At 42.6% G+C, this 26129-nt stretch overlaps 1 protein-coding gene across 1 annotated transcript in view; it reads right to left on the bottom strand.

Moving 5' to 3' along the window:
* LOC124282503 (deleted in malignant brain tumors 1 protein-like) overlaps positions 1-22385 on the bottom strand; it is a 102452-nt gene extending 80067 nt beyond the window's left edge. The window contains 1 exon segment of the mRNA XM_046718512.1: positions 22016-22385. Coding sequence (XP_046574468.1) covers positions 22016-22082 — 67 coding nt within the window. The 5' untranslated portion in view covers positions 22083-22385.
* Positions 22386-26129: the final 3744 nt, after the last annotated feature.

Genomic DNA, 26129 nt, shown 5'->3' with positions numbered 1-26129 from the left:
GTTGACGTTTTTCTTGCCGAAGTCAAATTCTCTTCCACTGATTTACCTGCCTGAACTAGAAAAATATGAAACCTCCTTGTCTGTTACGTTTTGATCTGTGAAGATTCAGAGTGACAAAAACCTACCTACAAGAATATATAACAATGGTGATGTCCGCACCTTTGGAGGTTAGGTCGGTTATGCTAATTCTGCGTTGATTCCTAGAGCGTCTCGCGACTTTCAAGCCTTACAAGAAGCTTTCAGATAGTTCTAGTGACATTTCCAAGTTCGACTCATCAATGACAACAGTAGTATCTTGTGCTCTTCCCGATTTTGACCTGTGCAATGCGACTAACGGAATCGGGTGGTCAGACTCGCTGACTTGGTTGATACATGTCATCGTATCCCAATTGCGTAGATCGATGCTCATGCTGTTGATCACTGGGTTGTCTTGTCCACACTCGCATATATACAGTAAAGAGTTTTGTAGCATTGGTTCATTTGCGGACTACATTTGTATTGAACAATTGAGGGAAGGTTGAGATCTGGTGGCGTTGGTTGTGACGAAGCGCGTTAGATTTTGAGATTTCTGTCTTGATGAAACAAGCATCAGCCACGACAGAAAACTGAAATGTCAAGGCCACGTTATAATGAAGCCTCGAGAACCAGTCAGTCTTGTAATTAGCGTTTCTTTATTCGCGGTCATCATACACCCCCTGAGGCACTACCTTTACCTATAAATGTCGCATTGCACCTACCGAACATCTCGTACAGCTGTACTTGTGTTTTAACAAGACAGATGGATGATAGTTATTCCCAACAGCTTCACGTTACGCTGACCACAGGCCCTGATCGAGCGTGTCAAAACTGTCATCATGGTTGAGGTGTACATTATGCGTCAAGCTTGATGAATGGTCTGCCCTATACCTATACATCATGTGGATATTTGGGCGTTAAGCTTTTCGACATAAAACCGGTTCGTTAGTATCTTTATGTATCACATAAATAGGTATCATTGCTTTTGAAATAAATAGCACTTAGATATTTTACTTTCCTTTCAACAATATTACCATATATTACAGCTGTTTGCAAAATGTACAGCTGGTGGTTGATAGCAGGATTACCGACCCACGTTGTTAGAACACGGTGACATTCAAGATTACATATTAATACCGCTCTCTGCCTTAGTGAATACACTATACCAAATGTATTATATATGAACATATTTTTATATTGGCAGGAGAAATAAAGGAGTGAGTGTTTTATGCCGATTTTAGCAATATCAGAGTGAGTGAGTTTAGTTTTACGCCGCACTCAGCAATATTCCAGCTATATGGCGGCGGTCTGTAAATGTCGAGTCTGGACCAGACAATCCAGTGATCAACAGCATGAGCTCGATCTGCGCAATTGGGAACCAATGACATGTGTCAACCAAGTCAGCGAGCCTGACCACCCGATCCCGTTAGTCGCCTCTTACGACAAGCATAGTCGCCTTTTGTGGCAAGCATGGGTTGCTGAAGACCTATTCTAACCCGGATCTTCACGGGTCTTAGTAATATCAGAAGGCGGGGGACACTAGTTATGGGTTTTTACACATTCTTGCCACAGGGGGGATTGAACCGGCGCCTACAGAATGACGAGTAAGCGCTTCAGTCACTTGGCTACCCCAAAACACCCGAATTAAAAGATGAGTGAGAGAACGATCTTTCACCGCTAAATGCAATATGGAACATGTGCCCATGGAATGAATACTGAGTGAATTGTTTTACATCACTTGATGACGAAGCCTTTGACATTGACCCCGATTGAAATATTAAACATACAAGCCATAGTGTATCAACAGTGCCAAGTGTCTGGCGAAACAGATTCTGTTGCAAAACAGCAGTGAACGTTACATGAATGGATCATTGCAAATCGGTGGTAACACTAGGCGTTTGGGAAAAGGGTAGGCATACTTGTCATACTGGCAGCACCAGCCACTGAACACTTAAGAAGTGAGTGAGTGAGTGAGTTTAGTGTTTTAGGATTATTCTAGCAATGTCACGGCGGGGAAAACCAGAAATTGGCTTCACATATAATTGTAACCATTTGGGGAATGGATATAAGGCGTGACGAGCGAATGTTTTACCCACTAGGCTACTCCACCGTCACGAACACTTAAGGAGACTGGGTGTTACATGTATACAGCAACTAGTGAGTGAGTGAGTTTAGTTTTACGCCGCACTAAGCAATATTCCAGCTATATGGCGGCGGTCTGTAAATAATCGAGTCTGGACCAGACAATCCAGTGATCAGCAGCATGATCATCGATCTGCGCAATTGGGAACCAATGACATGTGTCAACCAAGTCAGCGAGTCTGACCACCCGATCCCGTTAGTCGCCACTTACGACTGACTGACTGAGTTTAGTTTTACGCCGCTTTTAGCAATATTCCAGCAATATCACGGCGGGGGACACCAGAAATGGGCTTCACACATTGTGCCCATGTGGGGAATCGATCGCCTCTTACGACAAGCATAGATTACTAAAGGTTCATTCTAACCCGGATCTTCGCGGGTTATACAGCAACTATATGAAGGGGGTCTGTATATAACTGACCAGACAATCCAGTGAGTGACTTAAAGAGCATCACTTTTTCACTAATGACATGCATCAACCAAATCAGCGACACCGCCCCCAACACCCATGCCTTCAGTAAAGTAGCCTCTAATACCATAATGCCAAGCTTGGGATAGCTGCCAAGCTGACAGTGAAATATTGGTTTATATCGAAGACCAGCAGAAGCTATTTAAAAAATGTAAGGTTGATTCGTGAATCATTCAGTGGTCATGAAAGGAATTCAAGAACCGAATTCCCGCGGACAGTCCTGTGACTTCGTATTCCACTCTGCGACACACAAACAACCGTCACATAGTCCACATTAAATTATGCCAGTCTCATGGGACATTTATAACCTATGTTGCTTTGACAAAACATGCCAACACAAGAAGTGTATTGAGTCCCTTTGCGTCAGCCGCATCTTCGCACGGGTACGTTGAAAATAGGCACTCCGTGGAATCCCATGACTTTAACGAATGCGGAATGTGAGTCATGACCAGGTGTGTGCCAAAATGTTGTCGCTGCTCTGCTAAATATATCTCGACAATATTTAAGAACATGAGGAAGGGTTGGTAATACGAAGCGGAGCTAACCGGCCTTTCCCAGTCTTACCTATTTCCAGACGTGAATCACGTCCGTTCCAAAACCGTGATCACATTGAGTTTTCCGAAAACACCAACGACGTATTTTTACAAGAGACCCAGTTGTAGAAGATGTTCGTTTTTAACAAATCATGTTTTTTGTTTCTGCTTTAGACCAGGGTGTCTTTTTCAAAAATCATTTTTGAACATTTGGTTCAGAGAAGGCAGTGCACGAAGTTCTGTGTTTTTATCCTACTTCCTGGAAATAGTACGTGGTTGAATGTTGTTTTACACAGTCGACAGTATTACCTAGAGGCCTGAACATATTAAGCATGGGCAGTGATTTATACATATTGAGAGACAATCTACGCCTTTTAAGAAAGTCGATTACAAAGTCAATTCTCACCAACAAATGCCCCTTTCGGTCGTCGAAATGAATACCTTTGCTGACATATAGATTTTACCCATCTCTGTTATACTGATAAAGTAGGTCTTACACTCTCACATCCGGTCGTTTTACACACTTCTGCCAAAACCTACCATGCTATTTTATCCAAGCGTTCCACTATCTTATACACGTGATGATTTTTTACATATTGTATATAAGTTTTAATGTTTTAATCTTTTAACCATACATTTTAAAACTTATTTGTAAAAGCTTTTTTATCTGTAATGTAGTCTCTCATAACCCCATGGTGGGTGGTTCGATACATTTTACTTGTATATTTTATTTATGTTTATAATCAATGTTGATACGTATCGAGGTGAGACTTAAATAAAAAAAATCTGTCTGTCTGTCTGTCTATATAAGCTGGAAAAATGTTTCGAGTAAAATAGCCCTTTTCACAAAATGTATCCTGTGAATCCTTACTGACGAACAAAGATTTTTGTTCACAGAGTAAAATATACATTTAAAAACACTGAAGCCAAACAGATTATTTCTTGACATGCTTGTAATAGGTATCAAGTGCTAAACATTCATAAAGTGGACCTATATGTTTAGTAGTATTTTAGCGTTTTATCACACAACATCAATAAATAAAAACATGCAAGGAGGTACGGTATATATATTATATCGTACTCCCCTGCATATATACACATTAGTCTCACAGCCCATGACCGCCATATTGCTGGAATATTGCTGAGTACGGCGTAAAACTAACTCACTCACTCACAGTCCCTGAACCACCTTATTTTCCCAACTGCCTAGCCCTAACGCTAAAGACCTAAATGTGGCAAGTCTATATTTCTATAGGTTCAGACAGACACACACACACACACACACACACACACACACACACACACACACACACACACACACACACACACACACACACACACACACACACACACACACACACACACACACACACACGTGGTGTGTATGAAGAAAATGTTTTTCATTTGCTCTCTAAAATTGCATACGTTGAAACCATTTAAGTAAATCAATGAGATCACATTTATCTTCTATATGTCTGTGTCTACATGTGTGTGTGCGCGTGGGTGCCGTCGTGTGTGTTTGTGTGCGTGTCTGTCCACACATTACAACCGTAACACACGTTATTTCAAGTTACCATGTTGTCACACAGCGCCAGACCTTCCCGTCGTAAAACTAATCCCCCAACTTCACGGCGCACGGAGTAACCAAGTGCACACATGCATCATGATGTATATAATTGTTAAAAACAAACGTCTTATTTTAAACTTGACTGATAGGTTTACGTAACTGACTTCTGTCACACAAGTGATGTAACACTGCCGTACATTTGTTCTGTCAGCAGATATTAAGTGAGTTAATATACTGAGTCAAAAAAGAAACTTCACATTCTTTCTTCAGGGCACTATAAAAGAACAAGAGATGGTAAGATGGTTAAATTGTTATTATTTCATTGCTGAGATCTGTGTGAAGTACTCGATACACTGACAGTGCCATAATCAGTTCCATTAGGCTACACCGCCGTTCCAAAACATGGGTATACAGAATGTCAAGTCACAAGAATAGAAATGTGAAAATTTCTCAGTTCAATATCGTGTATGGCCGCCCCGCGCATTCACCACTGCCAAACACCGTCTCCTCATCGACTGCCTGATGCTTGTGAACACGTGGTTTGGGATTCTGCGCCACTGCTCTTGCAAGGCAGCGCCAAGTTCCTGCAAATTCTGAGGTTGGTTCCTAAGACCACGAAGCCTTCTCCCAAGTGCATCCCAATCGTGCTCTATTGGATTAAGGTCAGGGGACCTCGATGGCCAGTCCATGACGTTGATTCCTGCGTTTTGCAGGAAATTTCGTGTCAACATCGCGGTATGCGGCCGAGCATTATCATGCTGGAACTGTAGACCTGGGCCATGAGCCGCCATGAAAGGAACGAGTTCAGGGGTGAGCACCTGGTCGCGGTAAGCAGCAGCTGTGAGGTTTCCACGGATGACCAGAAGTCGGGAACGGTTGTTCCCACAGAAAGCACCCCACACCATGCAACTTCCGCCCCCGAATCTGTAGACTTCCTGTACACAACATTGGGCATACCTTTCACGACGTCGTCTCCAGACTCTATGCCTGCCGTCCGCGAATCTGAGGGTAAACCTGGATTCATCGCTAAAGACGACTCGATTCCAGTCTCTCTAGGTACATCGGAGGTAACGTTGGGCCCACAGCAGACGTTGTCGTTGATGAGACGGCGTCAATATTGGCCCACGATATGGACGTCGAGAATGGAGATTGGCAGCCCGCAACCGATTTCGAATGGTCTGTGAGGACAGTCGACCTCTAAACATCTCAGCCCTGGTTCGTGTAGCCAGCAGAAATCTGTCACGTAGGTGACGTAGGACGATTTGACGGTCTTCTGCTCGTGACGTCACACGTGGACGACCCGACCTTGGGCGATCAGAAGTGGTGCCAGTTTGTTGTAGACGACATCGCAAGTCATACACAGTACGACGGCTGCATCCCATTGCTCTTGCGACGTCAATAACTGATCTTCCCGCTTGCAACATGCCAACGGCACACGTTCACGTTGCACATTTGACAATCGTGGCATTTCAAGTACCGTTAGAACTGTGGTTTAAAAGTGTTTTTTCAATTCTTGAGGCCAATGCAAACACGTGCATATGAAGAAAACTTCGATGCGAAGATCACGTGATCGACTGCACGTGCAAAACCTGATTTGGCACTAACGTCATTTGCACGACGAATGGATGGGTTTGAGTGGGCTTTGCTAACGTTTTTCTAGAGTCAAAAGATAGGGATCCCATTTCGGATACATAGATGTATCATCAGAGAAACTTTTATTCATTATTTTTCAAATTACATTTTGTGAAGTTTCTTTTTTGACTCAGTATATATAAGCACATGCGTGTTTCATTCCAATATATATCATCTTCCAGTTGAGGACACAGAGATTTTGTTGCGTGTAACCACGTAGGTTATGACACACCGGTGACATGCTTGGCGGGTCAGCCATGTTGACGGAACAGTACATCATTACTGAAATATGGTTACTGCTGTATCCGATGTAGAATGGACTCTCGTTAAAGGGGACATACAAAAAAATCAGAAATTAAATCATTTATGATTGAAAATTATTAAAACAAGTATTTTAAAGAATTTCTTTTCAAGTCAACACTAGTCGCCAAACTACCGAGAGTTCGACTTATGCCATGTAATTTGGATCCCGTAAAAGCGTGTCCGCCCTAAGGTCATATGTCACTCGGCATATTACGAGAAATACTGATAACTCGACGTTTAAGACTTCGAGTAAACGGGATTGGGTTTTATATGCTTCCGTTTTTAATATCCCCAGAATACAGGGTGATCGCAGAGTCTGACTGGCTATGACACATTGTGCTCATGGTGTCAGTCACTAGCTTGTGGTCGAGTCTCAGCTGTCGAGTGACATCACAGGGGGTAAGCCCTGTCCATACTCAACCGGAAGTTGGTCGTCATCAACTACCATTTCCCCAATAGACAGTACATCCCGGTAGAGAGTGAGTCCCAAACTTCGTAAGATTTTGATATTTCAAATTAGTAAATGTTTATGAAATCGACTTGTCTTATAAGCTGAATGGTCATGGATTTTAACCCTATATCATTTTGTCATGACACGTTATGTTTTATTTAGATGTGAAGCATTCCTTGACACGTCTTTCGGCGCGAATCGGAAAAGCCGAGAAATCGACCACTTCAAACGTTTTTACAACGTAACCAATTGAATTAATTTCAGGTATTGTGCATATTTAGGCTAAATGGGGTTATATAGGTCCATCCATCCATCCATCCCCAAAGGAGATCCTCGAAGTTTCGAACACAAAACATGAAATCACTCCGGAAGATATTTTCCCAGCACCTCTACGCTTAAGTTTACGTGGATGTCAATTCAAGTTTTTTTGTAAGCAAGGAATATTCGGAGCCATATAGCACCTTCAAACGGTCCCATGAGTACAGAACCAACCATCGTCGTACTGTCGGCGACGCAAGCCACCTACCAGCAGGGGATTGTTGACATCAAGCGGAGATCACGATGTTGGAAGCCGGCGTCATGAACGTTAAGTTGTCACTTGTGACATTTTAAGTGCACTTGCCCTCATGACACTACGTTACAACACTTGCTAGATGTACAATGTCGGATTTCAGCACGAAGATGTCAGCTGGAGTCACTATTACAATGTAATAGATGTATAAGTACACAGTAAGCGACCAAGATTGTATATACTGTAGCGGAGATGGATGTTTGCTGTCGGAATAAGGATTCCGCTCGACAGTAGTGAGTGACAAGGGATTTTCACGGCGTCATATTGGAGGCAGTCGCGATGGATTATCTATAACTGACGCTTACCGCTTTTCTTACATTTTGTTAAATCCAATAGTTTGGTTGGGATTCTGGAACACATATTGTACGTGAATGAGTATGGGTTTATGCAGTTATTAGCAAAATTCCAGCAGTATCGTCTGAGATGAGCCAGAGCCGTGGTTCCTCGATGTTGATTTCAAAAGTACACTGACAAGGGAATGCTACTGTCAGAAGATGAACGCGCCGAGTAACATGTCCCTGATAGAAGATATCAACATGGCGAGTAACCCATTCCATATTGTAGATATCAACATGACGAGCAACATGTCCCAGATAGAAGATATCAACATGGCGAGTAACGTATCAGATTGGTAATATACATCATAGAAAGTAACCCATTCCATATTGCAGATATCAATATGACGAGCAACATGTCCCAGATAGAAGATATCAACATGGCGAGTAACCCATTCCATATTGTAGATATCAACATGACGAGCAACATGTCCCAGATAGAAGATATCAACATGGCGAGTAACTTATCAGATTGGAAATATACATCATAGCAAGTAACCCATTCCATATTGTAGATATCAACATGACGAGTAACCCGTTCAATATTGTAGATATCAACATGACGAGTAACCCATTCCATATTGTAGATATCAACATGACGAGTAACCCATTCCATATTGTAGATATCAACATGACGAGTAACATGTCTCTGATAGAAGATATCAACATGACGAGTAACGTATCAGAGTGGAAATATACATCATAGCAAGTAACCCGTTCCATATTGTAGATATCAGCATGACGAGTAACCCATTCCATATTGTAGATATCAACATGACTAGTAACATGTCCCAGACAGAAGATATCAACATGGCGAGTAACATGTCCCAGGCAGAAGATATCAACATGACGAGTAACACGGCTTAGATGGATGAAGATGACATAACGATTGATACAAATTTATGAGGCATGAGTTTCCATAACTTGATGGCTTTACCCCTGGGGCAAATCCTCCACCCGTCTTGTCGCCGCACAGTCACACGTGTATAGTACATGATTTACATTTACAGCCTCGTTAATCACCACACAATACATCGACACTACAAGACTACGCGTCGATCTTCTTTGCTCGACATCCAGTCTCAAGGTCACGTGGATACTGGCTGGGTTAACGTCATCGTTGCAGATCACCTGTCGCAGGCATCGCATTGTTAATGGCATAGGAAGCGAGCCCACCTTGTTCCTAAGAAATCGTAATAATATCGTTTATCATAAAAATTGTATTATATTCCTTCCGTGTTACTCCTGTCAAATCTGACGATTTATTGTCAAGACGTGGTGATTAATCATGGTTATGTAACGACAATTCAACATTCAGTGGCATAGGATGTCAGTACGCACATAAAAACTAGGAATGCCTTTGACTAAAACTTCATGTCATACAAATGAGATGTTATGAAACGTAAAACAGATTCATGACCTTTTTATGCATGTCAACATTGACGTAGCCCATTTGAACAAAGAGCCACATTGTCGTCGAAATTCGTTTTAGACAAAAGTTCTGCTTTTTAATGTGCCATGAAATCAGTATACCTCAAAGGATGTCAATCAATTATAAAACGTTGAAGATTACTGGATGAAGACGAGGTGCCCCTACCCCGTAGATCAATGAGGTCGAGCTATCCCTAACCCCGTAGATCAATGAGGTCGAGCTACCCCGAACCCCGTAGATCGATGAGGTCGAGCTACCCCTAACCCCGTAGATCAATGAGGTCGAGCTACCCCGAACCCTGTAGATCGATGAGGTCGAGCTACCCCGAACCCCGTAGATCGATGAGGTCGAGCTACCCGAACGCCGTAGATCGATGAGGTGGAGCTACCCCGGAGATCGATGAGGTCGAGCTACCCCGAACCCCGTAGATCGATGAGGTCGAGCTACCGATAACCCTGTAGATCCTGACGAGTTCACCTTCGCCTTGTAGATCGAAAATCGACTTATTCATCAATTAGATAGACTTTACCCCCAAAATCGGTGACATCCAATAAAAGCTTACCCTAAATTTGCCTTAGTCGATATACCATGTGTACACTAGTAACTACAGTTGAGAAAACTGCAGTTTGACACTTGTCACTCCTCGACTGTTAATAAAGCGATATATTTCACCCAGTGCTATAGATGACACGGAGCATGTTTGAACAGTGTCACTCCAATACTCCGCGGTACATGTTACGAGTGGGGAATCCAAGCTAAATGTGGTCCCGCTAACGCATTGCTGGTCGTATGTACAGGCCACCGTGACACAGCCGGGATATAGGTGTCTGTGGCATAAAACAACATTCACCCTTCATACCGACAGACATGGGTCGTGACTGTGATCAGGGTCTGACCATCCTGGCATGTCTCTTTCTGTAAGGGGAATGAAGATTTTTGCAAATATCAATAACACCAGAGCCCTACAATATCAATAGTCGACAGAACACATCCATGGCCAGCTTCTGACCGCAGTGACATGTCTGTGCGCATATCAATAACACCAGAGCCCTACAATATTAAAAGTCGACAGAACACATCCATGGCCAGCTTCTGACCACAGTGACATGTCTGTACGTATATCAATAACACCAGAGCCCTACAATATTAAAAGTCGACAGAACACATCCATGGCCAGCTTCTGACCACAGTGACATGTCTGTGCGCATATCAATAACATCAGAGCCCTACAATATGAAGTCGACAGAACACATCCAAGGCCAGCTTCTGACCACAGTGACATGTCTGCGCATATCAATAACATCAGAGCCCTACAATATTAATAGTCGACAGAACACATCCATTGTTCCCCAACCTCACTTCGTGACAATCAATTGCTCTGTCGAACGGGGCCAATCTTGACTAATGAGTTATATCAACAATCATCAAGGTTATATGAAGACATGTGGAGAAGGAGAGTTGACACGACATTAGTGTTTTGTCAAGACACACTGTATACTAAAAAATGTCATGACGCAAACCCGTATAACGGGACTAGTAATTGGCAAAAAAAACGGAAAGACCTTGACCTATCTTGCATGTTTCGTGAGCATTTCTTTAAAGACACTAACCATGAGTCCAATCCCGCATTGAATACTTCGTACTTGAATACCTTTTTCTTTCAAGAGGCAGGAATTAAAAAAGGTGACATACATGAACATGATATTACGATTTGAACGCATTGACTGGTTTATGCATTCAACGTCCTTGGACTAATGCGTTTTTCTTAGCAAATTACTTACATCAACAACTATGTTATGGCCAGATGTGTGGACATAATGACCTGTCGTAGACAGAATTGTGACTGGCGTAGTCGGGGGGAGGTGTGTGCGTGCGTGCGTGCGTGCGTGCGTGAGCTGGGGGTGGAGGTTGGAGGTTGGGAGTTGGGAGCTGGAGGTTGGGGTTGGTGGTTGGGGTTGGGGTTGGGGGTTGGAGGTTGGTATTGGGGTTAGGGGTTTTGGCGTTGGGAGATGGGTTTGGGAGTGGGAGTTGGGGTTAAAGTTGAGGGCTGAAGGTTAGTGTCTGTGAGTGAGTATGATTTTACACCGCTTTCAGCAATAGTCCAGCAATATCATTGTGAGTGGGGAATCGAACCCGGGTCTTCTTTTCAGGAACGCTGCACTAACACAACCGTGCCACTGTCAGGCGTCACCAATTGCATCTATGCTGGGAACAGAACTCGGAGTAGGCGTTAGCTTCAACCACTTTGCTAGCGTCCCATCCCTAACTCAGTCAATGGGGTGTCAAGGGAGGCTGCTGTTGTCGGGAGAGTAGTATGCACAAAATAAAAATAAAAACGAAAAGAATTATGAGTGCTTGTTTGGAGAGATCAACACAAACTGGTCTGTACAATAACAAGCTTTGTGAGGACGACTTATTTATTATTATTATTATTATTATTATTATTATTATTATTATAGGATATTTATATAGCGCACATATCCAGGCAACTAGTGCATGCTCAAGGAGCTGGTATTTGTGTCAGTGCAATAATACGGTGATACCTTTGTTATCAGATTGAGCTCTCAAGACGTCACACGTCGCCATCTTGGAAAGAAGCTCGTGAGAAAGTACTGCATGTTGTTTTGTCAATACAGATCAAGGTCACCTTGTCGTCTTGCATGACGACTTCTGCGACGTAATTATATGAGAATATATAGCTGCAGAATTGCGTTGTCTCATTTAAAGGGAGCCCTCTGTAGAAGAATTGAATGTCATTTTGACGCCTTGAATAACCAGATTACGACTGCCTTATACGTGAGTGACCCGTGAAGATTGGGTTAGAATTGATCTTTAGTAACCCATGCTTGACGTAAGAGGCGACTAACGGGATCGGGTGGTCAGGCTCGCTGACTTGGTTGACACATGTCATCGGTTCCCAATTGCGCAGATCGATGCTCATGCTGTTGATCACTGGATTGTCCAGACTCGATTATTTATAGACCGCCGCCATATAGCTGGAATATTGCTGAGTGCGGAGTAAAACTAAACTCACTCACTCATAAAAGCGTTAACAAATGAAGCCTGTAAAGTACACAAGGAGATAGTGAAGCCTGTTGTATACATAAACGGGGAATTATCGGTGATGAGGATCTTTAATGAGTTGGTAGTATGGAGGAGGGATGTAGTAACCTTGGTCACGGTTGATTGATGGTTGGAATTTTTTGATGTAGATGGCTTCTTGGAGTTTTCTGAGTGTAAAGTCTTTGAGGTTGGTTGTTTGGGTTTTGGTCGCTCTCATAGCAATATTGTTCATCCATCCTTACTGCCCCAACTTCTAAATGCCTCTCAAAGAAGCTTTTTAAACAATAGTTCAGTTTCAACACGGCGGGGGCACCAGAAATGGGCTTCACAGATTGTACCCATGTGGGGAATCGAAGTCGGGTCTTCGGCATGACGAGCAAACGCTTTAACCATTATGCAGGAAAGCCGGAAGTGATGAAACTACTCTGGTGAGACGCATGAGCACGCTTTGGTTCCAACAGAGCAAGGATAAATCAGGATAAATCTGGGACCGAACACACGACCAGCGGCATCGGTCACGCTTAAAGAACACAACTTCGGAGACAGGACTGCATCACCTTAGAGTGATTGAGCATGGTTTGACGTTGATTGTATCTATCTTCCTGCAATATCACAGCGGGAATAACAGGAAATGGGCTTGTACCCATGTGGGGAATCGAACCCAGGTTTTCAGAAAGACGGGTGGACGTTTCAACCACTAAGCTACCTCATCGCCCCGAGACGCCTAGGATGAGTTGAGTTGAGCGGGAAAGTTGCGTTCAGGATTGCGTGCACTTGTATATATGTGCTTGTACATGTCGGTAATAATGCCTGTTTTTAGGGAAAGGCCATTGTGAAACCATGCCGTAGTTTAGTATTGATACCCAACTCAGGATACCCATTCCAAGTTACCCACTTCGTTTTATCACCTTAAAGCAGAGCACTAGAGGAGGTACCGAAAACCCCATGTTTAGTAACACCCGACCTTCCGCTCTCTACAAGACGCTCTATCTACTAGACCACGAAGTCGGTTATACAATGTAAGCAAATCATAGGTCAAATATAGGTTTGTCAACAAGACCGGGATAAGGATTGACCAACTGGACACGGTTGGGAGCATGCTTTCAACATGGACACCATTATCGCCGTTTCAAAGCATAATACCTTAGCATTATACGCTTTATTTGAGAACTATTGACCGAACACGATACTGGGACCAGAGTAAACAGTCGAAGTCTGACCCCTGTTTCGTGTTATACTTGAGTAAATGCCATGTGTTCGTGCCAATATCTAACAAAGAGTACCTTTACACAGCATGGTCATCACCACAACAGGGTTTCCAAAACATTGCATAATGAAGGCTTCAATGTTTTCCTTTGAACTGGGAGTTTATGACCCTAATAGAGTGGAGGAAAGTAATAGAATGTTTTTCCATAGTCACCAGTAGACGAAGTCTTGCCAAGAATGCAGCTTCTACAGTTACCGTATTTCCCCCTCATGAGATCCTCGTTTAATATTAGGTTTTCCGCGTGTCACTACTTTGGAACTAAAGGCGGATCGTCCGGTATGAAACGCCTTTCAATGTTCGCTTTTGTACAGTGCATTTTTATATTTCTAGTTGGTTGTAAAGAATGAATTTCTTACTCAATCACTTACCTATTAATATAAGTGTGCATTTCACTGGTATAGCGGGTTTGGAAAAAAACAAGATGGCTGGCCTATCGAAGATATTACCGGTTTTCGTTTTGATCTAGAATTCTATTTTTAACTTTACACACATGACGATCCGGGCTAGGATAGGTCTTCAGCAACCCATGCTTGTCGTAAGAGGCGACTAACGGGATCGGGTGGTCAGGCTCGCTGACTTGTTTGACACGTCACCGTATTGCAGTTGCGTAGATCGATGTTCATACTGTTGATCACTGGATTTTCTGGTCCAGATTCGATAATTATCAGACTGCCGCCATATAGCTGGAATATTGCTAAGCGCGGTGTTAAACATCAAGCAAAAAAACTGTTTTTACTTTGGATGAAAGTAAGAGATAAGTGAGTGAGTGAGAAAGACCCAAGACAATCTTAGTAAAAATGTCTTTGTGGAACCAGCCCAAGACCAATACAAAAACTAACAAATATAAATGAAAGAAAAACAGGACAAGAGGTTGTACCAACGTACAACTACAGGATTAAAGCTTGTATACTCATACTTGATAAATCTGTCTGTGTCCCATTTTAAATCATCACAATGTCTTGTCACGACAGTCATCGGTCATTGTAGACTACGCATCAGATAAACTAGCTTGTCAAGATCATGTCAGCATCATTACAGCCGAGTACCATTAAAGTCCGACTTCTAAGGCATGTTACTTTAGCCTGACATCCAATACAATCAGGCCGAAATCTCCCTGTCTATATTTATGTTTCCAGTCCACAAGCCTCCCGTCAGAATTGAGTGCTCTCCAGAACCACACATGACAATGATGTGTCATATCTGACAACGGCAATGACAACCCCCCTCATCAGGAAAGGAGAGGTATTTACTTCACACATAGTCAACATACCTTCACACACCGTAATTGTCCATGTTATGTAATGACAAGCATACAAGTATGCCTGATTTTAAACAACAAGTGTGGAAGCCAAATTTCTCTCCGTGGCCGAGGGCTGACTGTCTGTCATGTCCGTTATTCATTGTCTGATCAATCATATTCTGCTCCAGATGTCTGAGTGGTATCTTTGAGATGTAGTAACACTGGCAGTGAGTTTAGTTTTACGTCGCATTTAGCATTATTTCAGCAATTTCCCGGCGGGGGACAACAGAAATGGGTCTTCGGCGTGACGAGAGAACACTTTAACCACTACCCGACTGTCAAATTTCGATCATGGTTCTCTTCTAGACAGACCTATACTTCCAAGATATCACTTCCTCTGAGGTCCTTCCTCTCAATTCCAACAGAAAATACAGTTAATTTACCTGTATGAAATTACGAATAATTACATGTAGAATCTGCCTAGTTTGCCCCAAGTAACTTTAAGATGGTTTGTGAAGCAAGTTGGTTGCACTCAACTACCCAAACAAGTTTCCAACTGGTTCGTACTTTTGATGAAGTTGGCATTTAGTGTGAATACGTAAGATGTGGAGCTTGTTTACCTGCCTGTTCGTTTACCACAGATCCAGGTTGATTCAGCATCTAGCATACATTAGAAGTCAGGTGTAAATTGGAACTTTAAAATGCAACGTCATGTCCTGACGAGCAAGCAGGAAGGTTATGTCACGGTAACCTAACCTGGAGTCAGGTTCGCTTCGACAGACAAACCTAACCATAGAAAACCTCCGTCCATGTGCGTTCTTCTGCCTCTATTGAATCTACATAGTATCGGGCAGGAATCACGTTAACCTAACCTGGAGTCAGGTTCGCTTCGACAGACAAACCTAACCATAGAAAACCTCCGTCCATGTGCGTTCTTCTACCTCTATTGAATCTACATAGTATCGGGCAGGAATCCTTAATAGGGTCTTCTCTCAAAGGGTGGCGAGATAGCCGAGGGGATTATGCGTTCGCTTGTCACACCGAAGGCTCCGGTTTGATTCCTTGTTGGGTACTAAAACAACCATAATATCTGCAATAAATGCCTTTAAGCCCATTTAAGGTGTTCACCGGCCGTGATGCATCAGACGTGAAATGATTATTAGCTTTCTTATCTCAATCTTCCCCGTCGCTATGGAAACCTATCATTATGTGATAGAAAGTATACCCTCTCCTTTGCACAAACAGATTAACTGAATCTTTGTTCATCTTCGTGTCTTTAAATATGTTTCCGAAACAAAATAACTCAATCTGCTTCTTGAGAGTATTTTAAAGACTATCATCAAGTGATCTATTTTTTTACATTTCATAACATAAGTTACAGAATTAGTGAAAAACATTTGATTATTTTTCTTTTTTTCTCTCGCTTGCCCGCTCTCTTCCTGGTTGCGGATGGGGACGGGAAACACATAAAGAGTATGGATGGCCAAACTTTAGGTAATTTTCTCCATCGTTGGAAAAAGATTAAATGTTGATAATCACATGAAAATTTGCTTTCTTTCAAAACTATATTTATTTATTGTTGTTCACTGGGACCAGGGGTAGAACATATCCCCAGCATTCCACTGCTGGTCAGAACCCATCTTCAGCAACCGGGATCAGGTAGTAAGGCTGGGTGGATCAGTTAATGCACGTCATCACATCTCAAGTGCTTAGACTGATGCTGAGGATACCAATCACTGGATTTTCTGGTCCAGACTCATATACAGGGCTCCGTCATTTACCTGGAATTATGCTGAGTGCGGCGTTAAACAACAAACATTTAAATAATCGTTGATAGTAATGGCGTTTCATGGCAACCCGTCGTTAAGAACTGGATTGCAATGCGTCTTTTGATACACCGCTTGGTGAAATTATACCCTGTCCAAACATTTTCTCATCCATCCGAATACGATTTCCATCCTCTGAATTTCTTAAGATGTCATCTGACCTTGAGACCAAAGCACAGACACTGATATGACCGACATATTAAAGGGTTTTTTTAAGAAACATGTGACCTTTGACCTTGAAGGTGAAAGTCAGTGTCCATCTCGCGGCCGGCAACCAGTGGCAGTGCCACTGTCTTCGGGTTATTTCATATGTTGTCTGAGACAACACTGTCTCATTCTTCCCGTGACAACGTCCGATTTAGACCCCTTCACAAATGCTGTGTCAATATGCATTCAGATTCCAAAACCGTTGTTCTATTCTTGTGTCGAACAACCAAGGGATGTAGGTGACGCTGGTGAAGGGGGTCGGGGGTTCGACCAGCAGACGACAGTTGGTGAAAAAACGGTGGGAAGATGCGGTGACCTTTTCATCACACGAGCAGACAAGAGAAGCAGACGATAGAAGCAGACGACACTGTAGTATTACTTGGCCAATATTGGTTAAGTGCGAGCTGAACTGACATGCATTCGGGACAAAACGTGGCGGCTGGCATTGTTTTAAACCTGCAAGCTATCCCTGATACTTAAACGATGACATTTATTGCCGATATTATGTTTGTTTTAGTGTAGTACTTGCTTACTAATGTCAACGATATTCAGCTTGTCAGAAATATGCACATTATTTTGACACTGCCACGTGTTGGGAGAAACGTTTCTAATTCACCCCGCCGACAAACCGGGCTATCCATCACTCCGCCAGAGTACAGGTCTGGGGGCATGGTTTTGCCGCCATCATGTCAGCGGTCACGCCAGTGTATAAAATACTGTCGGTGTGTTAGGAGAACGGTTGTGAAGTCCTATTATGAATGCAAAATGGTCGTCTTCCAACTTGGCACAAGATACGCATATATTTCTGGTTCTATGAGTTTTTACCTATTTTAAGAAATTAGCTTCTCATCTCATTAAGTACTAGACGTGAATGTTGTATTTGGCGCTCCTTGCAATATTTAAGCCGTGTTAAAGTGTTTGGCACCAGAAATGCTCTCCACACATTGAACACGTATTTGCAATTGAACCTGGTCAATGGTGTGACGATCCATTGCTTGAACCACCAGTTATAAGATATCCGGCCTTCATGTAATGATCATGAATGAGTGAGTGAGTTAGGTTTTACGCTGCTTTTTAGCAATATTCCAGCAATATCACGGTTGGGGACACCAGAAGTAGGACTCACATATTGTACCCATGTGGGGAATCGAACCCGGGTTTTCAGTGTTACCAGCAAACGTCTTAACCACTAGGCTACCCCATCGCCCCTCCAGTAATACAAAACCCAGGGTGCAACTACCCAAACATCTACTACTGCTGCTCTACTACTGGTGCTGCTACTACTACTACCACAACAACAACTACTACCGCTACTACTCTCGTTATTGCTTCAACTATCATTACCACTGTTTATGCTGCTGCTTCTTCTACTACTACTACTACTACTACTACTACTACTGCCACCTTAACACCTACCACACTACAACTACCCACCCCACCCCACCCCACCCCACCCTAAACGCTACAAATATGTCTACCTAATCTACTACAACTGCTTCCAACTACCCCCACTACAGGTTCTACGATCACTACTACAACTGCTTCACCGACAGCGACCAAGCATGTGTCAACATCTTAGCAACACTACAACGACTCAACATGCACCCCCGCACTGTGGTATATGTCTGTTCTAAACCGATATTATCTACAATCAGGCTATTCATTAATTCATGTAGCCATAACGACCACATACCACTGCTAGTCATGCGGGTATAGTCTATCACATCACAGCGCAGTATCCTTATCCTCTGACATTACATGGGGGGTGGGGTACCATAGAGGTTAAAGCCGTCAATCGTTGCGCTGAAGGTCCGGGTTCGATTCCCCACATGGGTACAATGTGTGAAGCCCATTTCTGGTGTCCCCCGCCGTGATATTGCTGGAATATTGCTGGAATATTGTTGGAATATTGCTAAAAGCGGCGTGAAACCATACTCAGTCAGTCTGACATTACAGATTATACCCGGATGGTCATAATCTGCACACGACCCCTATACACACAGATGACATCTGCACCCAAAGGTAAATCTGCACATGCGCACAAACAACCCCACCAAGTGCAGCCATCTTTGTCAAAGCCCCACTTTAATTATCCGTTGATTTATCGGCCAAGTGGACAGTGTAATGAGGAAGTGGACCAACCACCACGGGCGACCGGCTCTGATATATTATACCTGCCCCAAGACTTACGATGTGTACTTTATAAACAGTCTCAGTGACTGGGCTTTGAAACAAAACAACATCACCAGGCATTGTCTGGGAAATGACTATATAATGAGGCGGATGGGACATATACTCTAACTTTTTCGCAATCCGTTAAAGTGTTATACATCTCCCACATATTTTACGACGAGCTGTCGAGTTGAATCTGAGTCGCTTATTTTTGTTGTTGCTTTGTTTACGTATCCGACATTAAAATTTTGAAACAATTCCAGGTTAATGTTTTGGGATTTATATTATAACAGCAGAGTCTTAGAATCTCACAACACCAGATAATGCTCAACTTAGCCTGACCACGACAAGTGATCAGGACCACTGATGAGGATGACGTCGCTCAAATGTAGCCATGGCGGATGTTATTCATAGCCTCCTTGGTACTCTAACATGAGGGGGCGTGTTACCTGAATCACAAGACACCATTCGACATTCCTTAGCATATCACAATAAAATCACGTGACAAATAGATAAAAAATATATTTTTTCATTCCAACGAACTTTACATCAAACATACAAAATTAATGTTGGTCTGATTCTATTTCGCCCACAGACCCGAAAGCTTTGACGGAAATGCGCAAAACCAACTTATAAACAAAAAGAGACACAGCCACATAGCGAATAGTGACAGGGCGGATAGCTCTTTCTTCATAGGTAGAGGCTGTGAGGTAACAATATAAGATGACCGTAATTAAGTGTAATCTGTTCAGACCTGTCCAGTCTTGACCAGGTGTGTCCCGAGGTCAAACACAGACGCTGTGAAACCACAACCTGGTCAAGACACCGTGATTGATCTGCAGGTAGTGGACACTCGATACCTCAGCCAACACCTTCATGTAATACAGACATGTGACCATGACAAGCCCTCGGGGGGTCGGGGATGGGGTATGATGGGGGATATGAGGGGAGAAAACTGGGGTGTTTCATTGAACGACTGGAGTGATCACGGGGGAGAGGGTCGCGCTGTTCATGGGAAAATGCTGTTCTTGAATAGTTTCTGATTGATGTTCCTTGGATGTACTGTACTCTCAGTTACGGGAGGTATTCCGCAGGACGGCCTTGTTGCAACTGTTTGTGGGTCTGTGGGCAGGTCTATTTGGCAGGGTATGGGTTCAGACATTACGACTGTAATTTCGAGGTGGATATTCCGGGTAGGCTTCGGACGTATTTCGGGCTTACTGACCCGAAACAAAATCACCCTGCACGAATAGCATAGTCCATCGCCGTATTACCTGACCCCATACCCACGATCCGGTCAAATGTAAATGATTCACATAAACCGTATTGTCCATTGTCAAAAACATATTGACCTCGGTACATTGACATGTCACATACAGTTTATACTAAATAGTTATAGGGTCGTTTTTTAACTTTAAAGACCTTAAAATAACAAAATAATAGACCCAAACCATTAATACAAATGGGGGGCAATTGACTATCTTGTTCATCGTGATTACGTAAAACCAAATAATTTCCATGCATAGAATAACCCATGAAACACATGCACAAACATTTTAAATATTGTATTTGTTATGACAGTAATACAAATTAATAAAGTCAATAGAATACAACCGTACTAACAGCAACGGGTGCATCTTTGTCATTAAACTTGACACTACGGAGTGAGTGATGGTTGTAATATTGCGACAGTTATCGTACAAATAAATGCCACTCGAGCGAACAGTTCCGTTTAAGATGCCCCGTGGAGTCAATCGCAGTTCCGATGCGTACCAAATGATATATCAGTCAGAATTGTGAATGTATTTAAGAGATGACTTGCCACGATGGATCATGATTAAGGGCAGACATCCCTTTAAACGTAACAACGAACAATTCAACTGATGAGGTGCACACTACGAGTGACACCAGACATGCACAAGGAGCGTTAAGGGCTGACACGAGGCTTTAAAAAATGACACTTTAATTACAGACGCATATTTTCACGTTTATCTAGATTATAACACTGAACAATACCATTTCTCCTGAAAGATAAGTTTTTCTGCACACATTCACGTCAGGATCAGTAAATACACATTGACTTTCTTGGAGATATGTACTGATAATTACGTAAGATGGGTTTGACTGCACGCATACATCACTTCGTAACCGGTACTACGTATAATACGTACACGATAAAAGAATACTATCGGGTCTTAAAATTAGGTATTATGTAATGTAAGATTGTCCCGACAGCGTGAACGCGTGTGCACACGTTGCTGGGAATTTAAACAATGCAATTGTATTGTTAATTGTCATGGGTGGTCGACCTTTTCTTCACTGAAGAGATATTTGTCACGTGGTAGTTGCCTTTCCGACAGTTTGCACGATATTACAGTTGAACTTCGTGGAAAGAATTTCTCGTGGGGACGCTCTCTTTAATAACCGACCCAAAACCAAGCGCGTTTAAGTTACAAACTCCAACAATTATAAAAATACATTACATAAATATGCGGTCTAAATAGTATGCTTATGAAATTAATCGTGGCATGATTTCATAAAGATATGTGTATGAAACACAATGTATACTGCTAAATATAGATATGTAAACAAAAACTTTTACAAATAAGGTACAGATACTCAAATGAAATATCAAATGTAAAAAACATATTTTATATAAATTGTATATGATTCAAAGTGTTACCATAGTAGGGCAGGGGCAAAAGCTACCGAAGATTGACCTCGTGTCAGGTGCTATTCGCCAGGTGAGACATCGACAGTAAAAACAAGCATATGTTGTACACTACTTACCTCTAACTGTGGGAATTGACAGGAGACATCCCAAAAGCGGAATGACTAAAATCCAGTATTGTTCCATAACGCACAATTAGTGTCCCGTGAACAAGAACATATCAGCACCTGAGCTCAATGTTTACAAAAAGTCCTCCAATACTATATAGATGCTCCACACAGTCGCACAGGCCTCGCTCAACTGACGCCTTGTCTATAACGTGAAGCGAAGTAAACGACTGTAGTGAGGCGTGGAGTGGCCTGAATTAGAAACCGTGTCAACCCTCTCTCTCTCACCCCAGCCATTCACCAGTCCATCTTTCCATCAGCATGGTCATCGGTTATTTGTCGACTGTGGTTAGAGATGGGAGCACACAAATTAAGTTAACAATCGGCACGGGTGTTGCACAGAGCCAATAGGAATGCGTGACTTCCCACTGTCCTTTGTTTAACTCACTCAGGAGACAGTGCTCTCACCAAATCACCGCGATATTTAATACAATATAAAGAATATATTCTGTTTTTTTTGTAAAGTTCTGATTTTATGATTATATTGTCCAATATATCTATATCTATATATTGTTACATATATTATATATTTATGAATAATTAAATATTTGGGCAATAACAGAGTAGTCTGATTGCTGAAAGAGTTTTCTGGTGTGACGTAATGCTGTGCTGTGGTGTGTCTGTGCCAGATTGTGCTGTTTTCTGTTTGTTTCGTGCTATGTTGTGTCATTGTGTTGTTTTGTGTTAGGTGGTGCTGTTGGTGTTGTCTCGTGCTTTGGTGAATTGCATCGAACTGTGTAGTGTGCCTATCTTAGCTTGTGTAGTGGGCCTATCTGAGCTTGTGCAGCGGGCCTATCTTAGCTTGTGTAGTGAGCCTATCTTAGCTTGTGTAGTGTGCCTATCTTAGCTTGTGTAGTGTGCCTATCTTAGCTTGTGTAGTGTGCCTATCTTAGCTTGTGTAGTGTGCCTATCTGAGCTTGTGTAGTGTGCCTATCTGAGCTTGTGTAGTGTGCCTATCTTAGCTTGTGTAGTGTGCCTATCTTAGCTTGTGTAGTGGGCCTATCTGAGCTTGTGTAGTGTGCCTATCTTAGCTTGTGTAGTGTGCCTATCTTAGCTTGTGTAGTGTGCCTATCTTAGCTTGTGTAGTGTGCCTATCTTAGCTTGTGTAGTGTGCCTATCTTAGCTTGTGTAGTGTGTCTATCTTAGCTTGTGTAGTGTGCCTATCTTAGCTTGTGAAGTGTGCCCATCTTAGCTTGTGTAGTGTATCTATCTTAGCTTGTGTAGTGTGCCTATCTTAGCTTGTGCAGTGGGCCTATCTTAGCTTGTGTAGTGTGTCTACCTTAGCTTGTGTAGTGTGCCTATCTTAGCTTGTGTAGTGTGCCTATCTTAGCTTGTGTAGTGTGCCTATCTTAGCTTGTGTAGTGGGCCTATCTTAGCTTGTGAGTGTGCCTATCTTAGCTTGTGTAGTGTGCCTATCTTAGCTTGTGTGGTGGCTTACCTTAGCTGGTGTAGTGTGTCTACCTTAGCTTGTGTAGTGTGCCTACCTTAGCTTGTGTAGTGGACATATCTTAGCTTGTGTAGTGGGCGTACCTTAGCTTGTGTAGTGGGCCTTTTCTTAGCTTGTGTAGTGGACATATCTTAGCTTGTTTAGTGGGCCTATCTTCATTTGGGAAGTGTACCTATCGTAACTTGTGTAGTGTGTCTATCTTAACTTGTGTAGTGTGTCTATCTTAGCTTGTGTAGTGTGTCTATCTTAGTCTGTGTAGTGTGTCTATCTTAGCTTGTGTAGTGTGTCTATCTTAGCTTGTGTAGTGTGTCTATCTTAGCTTGTGTAGTGTGCCTATCTTAGCTTGTGTGGTGGCCTACCTTAGCTTGTGGAGTGTGCCTACCTTAGCTTGTGTAGTGTGCCTATCTTAGCTTGTGTAGTGTGCGTACCTTAGCTTGTGTAGTGGGCGTACCTTAGCTTGTGTAGTGGGCCTTTTCTTAGCTTGTGTAGTGGACATATCTTAGCTTGTTTAGTGGGCATATCTTCATTTGGGAAGTGTACCTATCGTAACTTGTGTAGTGTGTCTATCTTAACTTGTGTAGTGTGCCTATCTTAGCTTGTGTAGTGGGCCTACCTTAGCTGTGTAGTGGGCCTATGTTAGCTTGTGTAATGGGCATATCTTAGCTTGTGTAGTGGGCATATCTTCATTTGTGAAGTGTACCTATCGTAACTTGTGAAGTGTACCTATCTTAGCTTGTGTAGTGTGCCTATCTTAGCTTGTGCTGTGTTCCTGTCTTAGGTTGTGTTGTTTGACTATCTTAGCTTGTGAAGTGTTCCTATCTTAGCTTGTGAAGTGTACCTATCTTAACTTTGTGTAGTAGGCTTTTCTTAGCTTGTCAAGTGTTCCTATCTTAGCTTGTGCTGTGTTGTGCCGTGTCGAGTCCTGTTGTGCTCTGTTGTTCTGTGACAATTTACGATTGTGTTGTGCTGTGGTTTTCGAGCTGCTTGGTGTCAGGTTGTGGTGCACTATTGTTCTTTGCTGTTGCAGGAATGAGGTGACACGATGTACTATGCTGTGATGTGATGTATTATGCTGTGATGTACTATGCTGTGCTATGCTGCCCAACTGTAGCATGATATGTTCAGGTGTATATGGTTATGTCGTACTTCGTTGTGCTCAGTTGTGTCAGATTGTTTCGGATGTGCTACGCTCAGATTTGACCGTTTGTGTTGTGTTCTGCTGTTGTCAGTTTGTGCTGTCTTGTGCTGTGCTGTCCTCAACAGTGACATTTTGTGTCGTGCTATATCTGTATCAGTCTGTGTTGTCTTGTATTGTGCTGCGTTGAACCGCGCCGCTATGTAATTCTTCGCTTTGTTTGTGCCTTTTTCATGAACGTACATTATACATCAACATACAATAGGGACGTGCAATATAATATACCACGTATTCACTGTGGTGTCGAGGACAACTTAGATCCACAGAACCCTGAGCTTGTCGAAAGAGTGAGTGGGTGAGTATAGTTTTACGCCGCTCTTAGCAATATTCCAGCAATATCACGACGGGGTATACCAGAAATGGGCTTCACATGTTGTGTAGTGTGCCTGTCTTAGCTCGTGTAGTGTGCCTATCTCAGTGTGTGTAGTGTGCCTATCTTAGTTTGTGTAGTGTATCTATCTTAGTTTGTGTAGTGTGCCTATGTTAGCTTGTGTAGTGTATCTATCTTAGCTTGTGTAGTGGGCCTATCTCAGTGTGTGTAGTGTGCCTATCTTAGTTTGTGTAGTGTGCCTATCTTAGTTTGTGTAGTGTGCCTATCTTAGTTTGTGTAGTGGGCCTATCTTAGCTCGTGTAGTGTGCCTATCTCAGTGTGTGTAGTGTGCCTATCTTAGTTTGTGTAGTGTGCCTATCTCAGTGTGTGTAGTGTGCCTATCTTAGCTTGTGTAGTGGGCCTATATTAGCTTGTGTAGTGTATCTATCTTAGCTTGTGTAGTGTGCCTATCGTAGTTTGTGTAGTGGGCCTATCTTAGTTTGTGTAGTGTGGCTATCTTAGCTTGTGTAGTGTGCCTATCTTAGCCTGTGTAGTGTGGCTATCTTAGCTTGTGCAGTGGGCCTATCTTACCTTATGTAATGTGCCTATCCTATTTCGTGTAGTGTGCCTATCTGTGTCAGCTGGTTTCGGATGTGCTACGCTCAGATGTGACCGTTTGTGTTGTGTTCTGCTGTTGTCAGTTTGTGCTGTGTTGTGCTGTCCTCAACAGTGACATTTTGTGTCGTGCTATATCTGTATCAGTCAGTGTTGTCTTGTATTCACGACGGGGGATATCGTCAAGTCACACAAGTTCGATCGACATGTAACTTCGATCGCCCGTTTTGAATGGTAATTGTCGCGATACGTAGCGATAACTTACGATATCTGCAGCTTCGATGTTCTGCTGACACCGCTTTCATTCGTTTGGACCGGAAAATGTATCGTGTTAAGTTACCAAACGTAAGTTATAGCTCATATTCAGCAAACAACTACTTTTTAACCCTAGATCAATAATGTAACTTTATCAGCTCCAATAAAATGTAAACAGTATTTATTTCACACGTTGTAAATTGACAGCACACCTGTCTTCTGCTTGTTTACGTTGCTGGTCTAA

The sequence above is a fragment of the Haliotis rubra genome, unplaced genomic scaffold (genome assembly GCF_003918875.1).
Source record: "Haliotis rubra isolate DU_JTF1 unplaced genomic scaffold, ASM391887v1 Scf3, whole genome shotgun sequence".
Taxonomy (NCBI): Eukaryota; Metazoa; Mollusca; class Gastropoda; order Lepetellida; family Haliotidae; genus Haliotis; species Haliotis rubra.
This window is presented reverse-complemented; position numbering and strand designations above follow the sequence as displayed.